Genomic DNA, 12,409 nt, shown 5'->3' on the forward strand with positions numbered 1-12,409 from the left:
CAATTCCAATGAATGATGAGGAAGTTATGGCCAAATTACTAAACTGGGCTCGGTTTGATATTTATATGCGGCCCAATGATCTAGAGGAGGGCCTATTATGGTTTATCATTCCTAATGAAATTAGGATTGATTATAGTCTTCTAGAATCTTCTAGAAGATTCTTTTGAATCCTAATTTAATTAGCATTGATAAATTGACTTTTAAGAGTTTTAATTATAATAAAAGAAGTGTTTTTAAGGAAATTACAGTTTTGCCCTCTCATACGCTTAAAAACGCGTGGAAAAACTGATTGCAGCGCCGTACGACACATCTGTCGCATGGCAACAGACTTGGCGTCTGGCGACATGCGTGTGTTTGGCGACAGCGTCGTGTTTTATTCTTTTCGAAACTCTGATTCATTTTTTATCATATCCGGCTGATTTTCTCTATAAATAGCCTCCTAAAATTCCATTTTTAATCATCAATTCTCATCTAATTCTCACCAACTCTCATCAAGAATTTCTTGATTACTCTCTCCCTCTTTCTAGTCTAACCTTTTACAAACACAATTCCTCATACATTAGCACTAGACACACCTAGCCAAGTTCGAAGTTTCCTTCGCCTTAGACGTGAAAGGTTTGATATTTCTGAGGGTTTGGTCCCAAATCTAGTCTAAACTTTCTTTGATTCTTTATTTCAATTATTTAATTTAATTCTTTGTTTATATTTTCCTTGAAGTTACTAACGTGTGTATTTTGTTATTAGAAAGAGATACGAGTCATCCAAGTAAGTGCTTTAATTGTTTTATTGATATTACGATATATAAATCATGTTTAGGTTGTTATTTTGCTTCCTAGTATTATGTTAGGATGTTTTATTGTTGTCCTTAGTATGATATTTAGGGTGATTTGCTTTTATCAATAATGATTTCTATGATGCCTTTTATTTTCTTTCCTAATAGCATGTTAGTATCATGTTAGGATTTAAAGCTTTGATTTTCAATGTTTAGTGACATGCTAGGGTTTGTTATTAATCTTGTTAGTATCATGCCTAGGATCTTGCTATTCTGCTTTAACATGATGATGATGATTATTGGTTATAATTATTATTATGATTATTTTTATAATGATGATTATTGTTGCTTGATATTTATTGTTATTGCTTGATCACGCCGTTTATGCATGTTTAAAAGGAATTTGTACTTGTAATCACGCTTAATAAGATAATTATTAATAATCTTGTTTAGGGGCAATATGATTATAATTCAAGTGATCGCCAATAATAGTTTTATTTGTGCATTAATATTCAACCAACATAGATAAACAGGTTTAGGGTAAACCTATTGATTGCATGTTAGTCAGAAAGCGCGCATGAATACGAGAAGAATAAAGTAGAGGCCTATTATTAAGGCAGGTTCAATCTCTTTTAGGTTGGATTTGTACCTTCATCCCTGGACTTCCAGTCTTGGTTCCAGACCTATTGGAGTTGACGATCTCCTGGATCGTTAAGGGGTGTAACCTTCACCCTGTGAACGGTTTATAAGTTCCTAAAACTTGTTGGCGACGCTTTTGCTCTAGCTTCTTTTCCTTGGACGCCACCATGCTTAAGTGTATGATCACAGTAGGGTTCAAGTTTGGGGTAATGCTTGAAATATTCCCTACAGTCATGCATAATAATGATATCATAAATAATTAAAGCGATAACCACATCATATACTTATAGAAACTAGCATGATTCGCTCTTCACTCATGCCCATTCATGAATATGCTTCATCAACCGAAAAGCTTCTCTCTACTTGTTTCCACTACTCTCCATTAAAAATAGGTCATCATAGGGACAAGATAATAATTTGGCATGTCCCCTGGTAAGTAGAAATCATCAAATTTAGCTTTGACGGCATAATATGGAGGCTCTTCAGGCAAACAACGAACAATCATGGCTAAAATACGATCAGGGCTATTAAAAACCTTGTCCTTTAAAACATTACTCCTGTACGAACAGTAAAAACGAATCTTTTGAACATAATCATAAGGATGTTCATTAGGTTTCTTTTGGAGAGTTCCTAATATGGTGAATCTGTTAGGAAGGTTCGGCATCCTGTAAAGAAAAGACTTAAAATATAATTCCCTTTTCCAAAGAAAACAAAATAATACAGTTCTTGCATGAAATAGGTTCAATGTTCAATCAAACAATTTTCTTATTCCTACACACATAAATACATATCCTCAAGCCATACGTTCATGATTAAACATTTATAACCTAAATATTAATGCATACAAGAATATGATTATTTCTAACTTATATGCCCAATTTCTTTCCTACCCATTCTCACCAACATGCTTTTAAAACTGTAAACACATAATACTTGCCTTAATCCTTGCTTTCCTGCAAAATGAACAAACTAAAAATATTTTTTACTCCTTTTTAATTTAATTTTTCTTAAATAATAGGGAAAAGACCAAGACATTTCGGCCCTCCCCCTAAAAAAATTCGGACATTCACAAAATAGAAAAAAAAAATTCGGACCTCTTTTTAAAAAAAAATTTGGACCCTTTTTAAAAAAAAAATGGGTTTAAATTTAATCAATAAATATTTGATCCTCCCAAAACAAAATAAAATAAAATAATTCTCTAAAAATTTCACCAGTAAATAAGTACTTGGCCAAGTTTAAAATTAAAACACTTTAAAACACGTTGTTGGCTTTAGTGGTAATAAAATCTCAACCAAAGTTCTCAGATACCATTTGTAACACCCTAGAAATTCCTTCCTTTTAAAATACCTGTTTTGCCCTGTTTAAAACTTTAAATACGAATATCTAAGACATTACCGCCACCGTGAAAACGACTAAGGCAACTATCAAAGACACACAATGGAAGACTAATTTCAAAACCATTCAAAACTTGTCGACTTGAAAAGTCAATCAGGGAAAGTAAAGTCAAACCAAAGTCAAATAAACGAAATAAAATAAAACCAACCTACAACTTGGAACCATTATAGGCCCTTATTAAAACCAAACCAAATTCAAAACCTTTTGCGTTAGTCATGCATAATAATGATATCATAAATAATTAAAGCGATAACCACATCATATACTTATAGAAACTAGCATGATTCTCTCTTCACTCATGCCCATTCATGAATATGCTTCATCAACTGAAAAGCTTCTCTCTACTTGTTTCCACTACTCTCCATTAAAAATGGGTCATCATAGGGCCAAGATAAAGACAAGGCCAACTGTAGACACCCAAATGTGTCTCCCTAAAACCAAACCCGGTGATGAGTACCTTTCGCGTCGAATCATAATCGAATGAAGCGAAAGTGTGGAAAGTCTAGTGTTGCGGATAGTTTTAATTTCTTTTCTCTTCTCTCTGTTTTTGAAAACTTATTTTTTAAGAAAACAGCCAATCCAGTTTGGTTGGTCCATGATATGGGTCCAATAATAGTGTATTTGGATGGGGCTTGACAAGAGCTTTCCAACGATATATTATAAGTCCAATTCCGATGAATATTGAGGAAGTTATGGCCAATTTACCAAACTGGGCCCGTTTTGAGCTTTATATGCGGCCCAATGATCTTGAGGAGGGCCTAATATGATTTATCATTCCTAATGCAATTAGGAATGGTTTTAGTCTTCTAGATTCTTCTAGAAGGTTCTTTTCATTCCTAATTCAATTAGCATTGATAAATTAACTTTTGTTGACTTTTCAGAGTTTTAATTAAAATCAAAAAGCATTTTCGAGGAAAATATACGATTTTATCCTCCAGTACGGCAAACTTATCTGATTTTCGAAAACGCGTCAAAAACAGGCCTGGCGCCTGACTCCAGGCATTGGCGCCTGGCGCCAGCCATTGGCGCCTGGTGCTAGCCATTGGCGCTTGGCGCCAATAAGCTGGTGCTGGCGCCAGCTCTGTTTTGCGTGCGCCAACCTCGTTTTGCGTGCACCAAGTGCTCTGTTTTGATATTTTATCTTTTTAGCTGATTTCTCTATAAATAATGTATTAAAAACTCCGTTTTCATGGACCTACAATCAGTTTTCATTCGCAATCATTAATTCTCTAATTCTCTCTTAATCATTCACCAATTCTCATCAAGTTTTCTTGATTATTTCATCTCTCTCTCTCTTTTTCTAAACTTTTTTTTTCATACAAAATTCCGCATTCACAAGATCTAGAAACACCTAGCCATATTCGAAGTTGCCTTCGCCCTAGACGTGAAAGGTTTAATTTCTGAGGGTTTGGTCCCAAATCTCTCTTTCAATTATTTAATTTAATTGTTTGTTTATTATTTTCCTTGAAGTTACTAACGTGTGTATTTTGTAATTAGAAAGAGGTACGAGGCATCAAAGTAAGTGCTTTAATGGTTTTAATTGATTTATGATGTAGACATCATGTTTATATTGTTATTATGATTCCTAGTATCATGTCTAGGGTATTTTTAATATTAAATATGATTGTTGCGATGCTTCCTATGTTCTTCCTAATATTTATGATTGTTAGTATCATGTTAGGGTTAAAGATTTGATTTTTATTACTTAGTGACATGCTAGGGTTTGTTATTAATCTTGTTAGTATCATGCCTAGGATCTTGCTATTATTATGCTTTAATATTAACATGAACATGATTATGATTATAATTGTTATAATTTATGATGATTATGAATATTATTATTATTATTATTATTATTATTATTATTATTATTATTATTATTATTATTATTATTATTATTATTATTAGTACGTATTGTTTTGATTATGATTATAATTTATGATTATTATTATTATTGTCATTATAATTATTATTCATGATATTTATTATTATGTTGCTTGATGCTTATTTATTATTTATTGCTTGATCACACCTTTTATGCATGTTTAAAGGGAATTTGTACTTGTAATCACGTTTAATAAGATAATTAATAATCTTGTTTAGGGTTAATATGATTATAATTCAAGTGATCGCCAATAATAGTTTGTTTGTGCATTATATTCAACCAACATAGATAAACAGGTTTAGGGTTAATCCTATTGATTGCATGTTAGTCAAAAAGCGCACATGAATACGATCAGAATAAAGTAGAGGCCTATTGTTAGGGCAGGTTCAATCTCTTTTAGGTTGGATTTGTACCTTCATACCTGGACTTCCAGTCTTGGTTCCAGACCTTATGGAGTTGACGATCTCTTGGATCGTTAAGGGGTGTAACCTTCATCCTATGAACGGTTTACAAGTTCCTAAAACTTGTTAGCGACTCTTTTGCTCTATCTTCTTCCCTTTTGGACGCCACCGTACTTTAGTGTATGATCACAGTGGGGTTCGAGCTAGGGGTTAACGCTTGAAATTTATTCCCTACACAAACAAACACACAAAACACACAATCAGCAAAGCTGAGTACATAAGCGTAATTAATACACTAACATATAATTTCCTATCAACACACAACTTACCTTGTTGCACCTGTTTTTCAAGCATACAACATTCAATAAAAAGTTCTCACTAGACCCCTACATAATTTGTTTAATGTTGACTACGCATCGAACGGGTTTCCCCACTAACCCCCCCAATAAATTGAGCTTGCTAACACGGGAGCTAACCGTGCCATCATCAATAACCACATGTAAGTGGCGAAATTCCTGCGCATAACAATAATAAAAGGAATGTACAGCATCCTGTACTCCAATAGAAGTTATGGTTAAATATAAAACCCCATTACTCCCCCTATATGTTCATACTCAAGGTATATACGTTCCAAGAGTTTTGGTGCGTAATCTCTTTCACTTTACGTTCTTTAAAATTTATTAACTTGGTGATGACTCTCAAAACATAACAACATCAAACATCATGATTATTCAAACAATTAAACACTTTAATTTAATTATTGAATAATTAGTGACCACATAATATTTAATGTTGATCCCTTTTTTAATCTACCTCGGTGTCAATGACACCTTAAACGCATTAGGCGCCACAAATCCTATCCCTCGGTGTTAAACACACCTTAAGTGCACTAAGGCACTAGCTTATACTTTATTCCTCGTGTACATAGACACTTACATAGCTCCTTTCTCATGCTTAAAGCATCAATAAAAATTATATGAACCATGATAAAATTCCCTTTTAATATTCCAAACCAAATTAAACATTTAGGGCTTGTTTGGCATCATTTTTGGTTTTCAGTTTTCTGTTTTTTTAAAACTAAAAACCAAAAACAGGAAACAAGAAAAAGGTGTTTTCACTTTTCTGTTGTCAATTTTTAAAATTATCATGATTTTAATAAGTCTAAATAATTTTTGATTCATTATGTAACATATATAATATACTTTTAAAAAACAAAAAACCAAAAAACAGAAAACCATATTGATGCCAAATGAACCCTTAGTAATTAAATATGCTCTCTATCATGCCATAAATAAAAGTGTGGTTCATAAACAATATTTCAAACTATAATTTTCCATCCATTACTCTATCACAAATAAATCGGGCTTCATAATTCAATCACCAATATCATCCAAATCATAATTTCCCTTCTACATCTAGCATGATACTACTTGTAATCAATTAAACACATTTAGTATTCTACTACATCGATAAAATTATGCTAAGTACGCGAGCGTACCTTTCACTTTTTATGAATCCAAATTATTGAAGGCTAAATTAATGTATAATTGCAAACAAACTTTCAATAAAATTATATACTTTATATAAATTGAATCGATTTTAATATACATACAATTATGAAAATAACATAATGAACTTGAAAAAAAACAAAATTACAGTATGAGCTCAAATGTAGAAATAAATACTAACACTGCTATTAATTGAAAACGGCATAATACTTAGCTTTCCCTCAAATTTCATCCTTATTAACAAGTTTCAAAACTAGATCTACAACTAATAAGAACACGTTGTGAAGGAGACTTGCAGATTTGCACCCAACACATGCATAGCTAGTTAGCTACACATATTACGAACCAAATTTGGTTTCTTCAATTGTTATGAGATGAGAGAGATTGACTGATGAGATTAGAAATAACAGAGGGATTAAAAAATGGGAGATTTGAATTTTGAAGAGTGAGAAAGATGAGTAGAGGAGAGAAGATGGTTCAGAGTTTACAATAGGAGAGGAAAAGAAAGCGGCGGAAGTAGTATAACAAGGGTTTTGGGCTTTTGGCTTTTTAGACCCACAAAAAAAATACACTATAAAACCTACTCCGTGTCTCTGTATGACTATCATACATATGTAGCAGGTCGGACTCGGATTCGGGTTGGATCCATCGGACCTCAAGCAGGATCCGAGTCCGATCCGACTCCATTCGGATTCGGACTTTCTTAATCGGTTTCGGATTCGGACTTGACTTTTTCGGATTTGGATCGGACTTTTGCTTCGGATCGGATCGGACTTGGATCGTATTCGGATTAAATTGCCATCCCTACTCATAATTTAATTAAAATAAGCTGAAATTATATTTAAAACATTATACTTTAATCCCAATTAATGGGTAATTGAAATTCCTTAAAGAAACTTGATTTTTAATGCACTACCAAAAATTCTAGCATTATATTTTGATGAAAACTTACTGTAATTAAGCCTTAAAACACTTTAATCAAAGGTTTAAACCATTATACATCATAACCCTTCAATAATTTATAATTCAAGAACCTAGGGTTTCAAAAATTGGGGCTTTTCAATTAAAAACAAAATCTGAAAATTAATTAACATAATACTCATAATCAAACATCAAAAATTCAAATCACAAAACTCATAATTAATAATTAGATCTAGGATTAAACAAAATTTTAAAACAAAGTTTTAATTTTTTTTTTGTTCGAAGAGGGTGGGTGGCAGCGGCAACCACCACGCTTGCTGCTAGCGCCGGTGGCTGCCTGCTGCCGGCGGCTGGCGTTGCTGGCAGCCGACAACCACCTAATGCTGGTGGTCGGCGGTGATGGGGGGTGGTGCAGGGGGGAGGGGAAAAAGAAAAAAAGAAAAATAAAGAGAAAAGGGAGAGAAGTTACCTTGGGTTTTCTCCACTCCGGACAAAGTTTGATTGCCTCAAGTGTTGAATATTTATACCCCTCCTCTAGAAACCCTTCTCCTTAATTTTTTTTTTTAATCTTTCCTAATCTTTTCCCTAATAAAACTTTACTGAAATAAAACTTTCTTAAATTAAACCCTAACTTAAATAAAATAACTAATTAAATAAACTTTCCTTTTTATAAAAATAGTTCCAAACTCATTAAAATGAATAATTTAAATACTTTAAATAAAGGATTTTTTGTAAATTACCACCCTAAAATTTAACATGTGTTGAAATAACCACCCATTTTTGTTGAAATTAAAAATAACCACCCATGTGTTTACAAAACTGTAGGTTTTACCACCCCTACCTATACTCCGACAAGTTTTCCGAGCATGTGCCCTACAATTTCATTATGAAGAACCCTAATTTCCATTTCAAGTCAAATTGAATGAATCAAACAACGATTACATCATTAAATTTCTAATAAAACACATTCCAAACAACAAATATCGTATAACTTGAATTCTACTTCATTAAACATTGCAAAATAACTAAAAAAAAATAAAAATTAAGTGTGTTCTTCAATTACCTTGCTGTATAAATTGGTGTAAAAAAAATTTAGGTGCGTTATTCTTCAAAGGATTTGCTTGTCAATTTGCAAAACTTAGAGTAAAACTTGGTAGAATTTGTGGAAAAAATGAAGAATTTTAAGTTTGGGAATAGTTTGTGAAACAAGAGAGGAAATAAATTGAGAAACAACTTTTATAAAAATAAAAAAGCAGTCGTTATGTGGGGCCCATACTCGGAAAACTAGTCGGAGTATAGGCCGGGTGGTAAAACCTACATGTTTTGTAAAATGTGGGTGGTTATTTTTAATTTCAAAAAAAAAAGGTGGTTATTTCAATACATGGTACATTTTGGGGTGGTTTTTTTTAAAAAGAAATTCTTAAATAAAACAATTCAATTTAATTAACTGCTTCTCAAAATACTTATCTTAATTAAAATACGTATAAAAATACGAGGTATTACAATTTAACCATCTAACCCAATATCAGCTATGTTATTTGTATGGAAAAAAATTCATATAAGTGCATACAACAAGGTTCAATTAATATATATATATATATATATATATATATATATATATATATATATATATATATATATATATATATATATATATATATATATATATATATATATATATATATATATATATATATATATATATATATATATATTTAAAGAATAACTCAATTTTGGTTTGACAATGACAATTGCAATTTTGAAAATTCTTTTAAAAAATTTATTAATTGTACGCCTACAACAGTAGCAACCCGGGGCAACACTCGGGGTCACTCACTAGTTATGTATAAAAAAACAATCGTAAATAAAAAAATTGTTTGAGATATACAATGAAACTGATTCAACAACAAATTACACATTATTTTTTATTTTTTTTAAATAAAAAAATATTATCCCCTTCACTCCATAAAAAGAAAACTTGTCAAAATCAAATACTTGTGAGTTGTGAAGTTGTAATTGCAAATACAAAGTACAAGTATTCAGATATAGAGATAATATACACAATTACTAACATGAAAAAAAAAAAAAAAAAAAAAAAAAAAAAAAAAAAAAAACAATTGGAAGTACAATAACCCCCCATAAAACATTTTTTTTAGAAAGCCACAAGGGTGGAGCGAGAGTTGATCCCAAAACTTGTTGAAACGAGAAAAACTCTAAGTAATTGAGCTATCCCTCACTCTGTCACCTAAAAAACATGTGTGCTTTCTCAATACTTTTACTCAATACTTTCTCAAAATTGTAATGATTTTGATGAGAATTTCATGAATCAACCTCAATTTCAACTTTTCCTACAAAGATTGAGCAACACCTCTCTGCAAAATCCTCCACAACAACAAATACCTCCACAACTTGAAATACCTCCACAAATTCCAACTGAAAACACTGATTACGAGCAATCACCTCCTGTCTACCAAGGAAGTAACTCTCAGTACGATGATAGCCAAGAAAAAAATGTGCCTGAGACACCTCAATACCCTCCGTCGACTCAAAGAATGCGGGTGGGTTCCAACCAACAACTCGCTAAAGCTAGTCGTATTTGGTCAGTCGCAGAAGATGAAGCTCTTATTGGGCTATATTTAAAATACAGTGGAAATGCGATAGTGGGTACGGGCATGAAAGCTGCTGAACTTTGGCGACAAATATCTGCGGCGTACGACATGGTTCAAGCTAAGAAGCCAGAAATACTACCACCCAGAAATGCGAAGAGTTTGGAGAACCGTTGGAGAAGGATGGCGGCAGATGTACTGTTATGGACAAGTTGTTATGATGAAGCGGGTCCGTTAACTGGAAGTGGATTCAACGAAGTTGATCGAATTCAAAAGGCCTCGAAGTTGTTCCATATATCAGCCAAATCACCACACAATTTTGTTTTTCCCCACGCTTGGGAAATGATAAAGAATGACCCAAAGTGGAGGCCGAAACTCAGATGGGCATTGTCACTAAAGGAACGACAGGATTGTCAACTGCGTCCGGAAGGGGACACCGAGGATAGCAGTGGAAGTGGAAAGAGATCGAGAACTGACAGTGAAGCTGAAGGAGATGTTCCCGTTAGTGGGTTTTCATCAGGAGGTATACCCAGACCCGACGGGGTAAAAAAAGCAAAGGCTAAGCGTAAGGGAAAAGCTATTGCTCATGATAGTGCAATTTTAAGTATTGGTGAACAGATACAGGCTTGTACTGAAGTTATAAGCTTTGAGGCAAATTTACGGCAGCAAAGGTTGGAGCTTGAAAGGGAAAAGGAAAAGAGGAAAAACAAACAGGTCGAATTACAAGAGAAGAAGATGAAATTTGATATGTTGCAAGCAATTATGTCCAAAACGACGCCACTTACACCAACTGAAGAAGCGTGGAAGGAGGAACTAATTCAAGAAGTGTATGGTGGAAAGTAGAGTAGTTTATTATGCATTATGATTTCAAGTATTTTGTTTATTTTATGTTGCAATGAATTAATTTTTATTATTAATTATGTTCCAAAAATTTATCAAATTATATTACATTTTCATATATTTTGTTCAATTATGAGTAAAGTACTAGCTACTGTGTGTAGATTTTGTCTTATACAATTATGAGTCAAGTGGTTGGTTTTATCAACCATTGAACTGTCAAATCCCAAAAAGTAGTCAAGTCCAATTGTAGTTTTTATACAACCATTGAGTAGTCATTTCATACATAACTTCAACCGTATGACAAGCATTGGTATTGATTATTAAGAATTGAGTAGTCATGTATTTTGTTTTTACTATACATTGAGTAGTCAGTTCACACTCAGTTGAAGGACATGCACTGATAACATTTCCTATTTAAAGGTGTGAAATCCATAAATTGATCCACAACACCAAAACATTCAAAAACCAAACACAAAAAATGTTTTCCATAAGCTCAACCTCAAGCTCAAATTCTTCTGATTCAGATCAATATGCGGAATTTGATAATCTAGTTGACGAATTTGTCACAAATCACTTACCTAACATAATGCTTCCTCAACCACCTCCATCCGAGACCGAAATTGTAAATGAAGATGAAACAGTCCCGCAGCATAGGGGAGATAGAGAAAGGGAGAAAGGGCATTTGCAATTGTACAATGATTACTTTGCAATAAATCCTGTGTATTCCGAAAATCAGTTTCGTCGTCGATTTCGAATGCACAAACCTTTATTCTGTCGGATTATGAATAAAGTGGTTGAGGGCGATCCGTTCTTCCAGCAGCGTAGGAATGCAGCTGGTAGGCTTGGCTTATCACCTCTGCAGAAATGCACCGCTGCAATAAGAATGTTAGCGTACGGTGTTGCTCCGGATGCCGTAGATGAATACATACGCATGGGTCAAACAACATCTAGAAAATCAATGCAACATTTTACTCAAGGGGTGATCAAGCATTTTGAGGCCGAGTACTTAAGAAGTCCAACAGATGAAGATTTAAGGAGAATCCTTCACCAAAATGAAATGCGTGGAATCCCGGGCATGATCGGTAGCATCGACTGCATGCACTGGGAGTGGAAGAACTGTCCTATGGCTTGGAAAGCACAATACGCAGGTCGTAGCAAGAATGCAACCCTTATCCTCGAAGCTGTTGCGGATCAAGATTTATGGATTTGGCATGCATTTTTTGGAATACCCGGCTCTTGTAATGATCTTAACGTCCTATACCGCTCTCCGGTGTTTGACGATGTTTTGAAAGGTCGGGCACCACCAATTAGTTTTATGGTAAACGACCATGAGTACAACATGGGATACTACTTAACAGATGGTATATATCCAAACTGGGCAACATTTATACAAGGTATCACATATCCTTAACTCCAGAAGGACAAGTTATTTGCAGATAAAC

General features: G+C 33.5%; 1 protein-coding gene across 1 annotated transcript; it reads left to right on the plus strand.

The window, feature by feature from the left end:
• Positions 1-9,842: 9,842 nt before the first annotated feature.
• LOC145643098 (uncharacterized) lies at positions 9,843-10,970 on the plus strand. Its single transcript, XM_081694261.1, has one exon. The coding sequence runs from the start codon at positions 9,843-9,845 to the stop codon at positions 10,968-10,970; it is 1,128 nt and encodes a 375-aa protein (XP_081550387.1).
• The last annotated feature ends 1,439 nt before the right edge of the window (positions 10,971-12,409 follow it).

This window comes from Chenopodium album, chromosome 8, assembly GCF_948465745.1.
Source record: "Chenopodium album chromosome 8, dcCheAlbu1.1, whole genome shotgun sequence".
NCBI classification, from domain to species: domain Eukaryota; kingdom Viridiplantae; phylum Streptophyta; class Magnoliopsida; order Caryophyllales; family Amaranthaceae; genus Chenopodium; species Chenopodium album.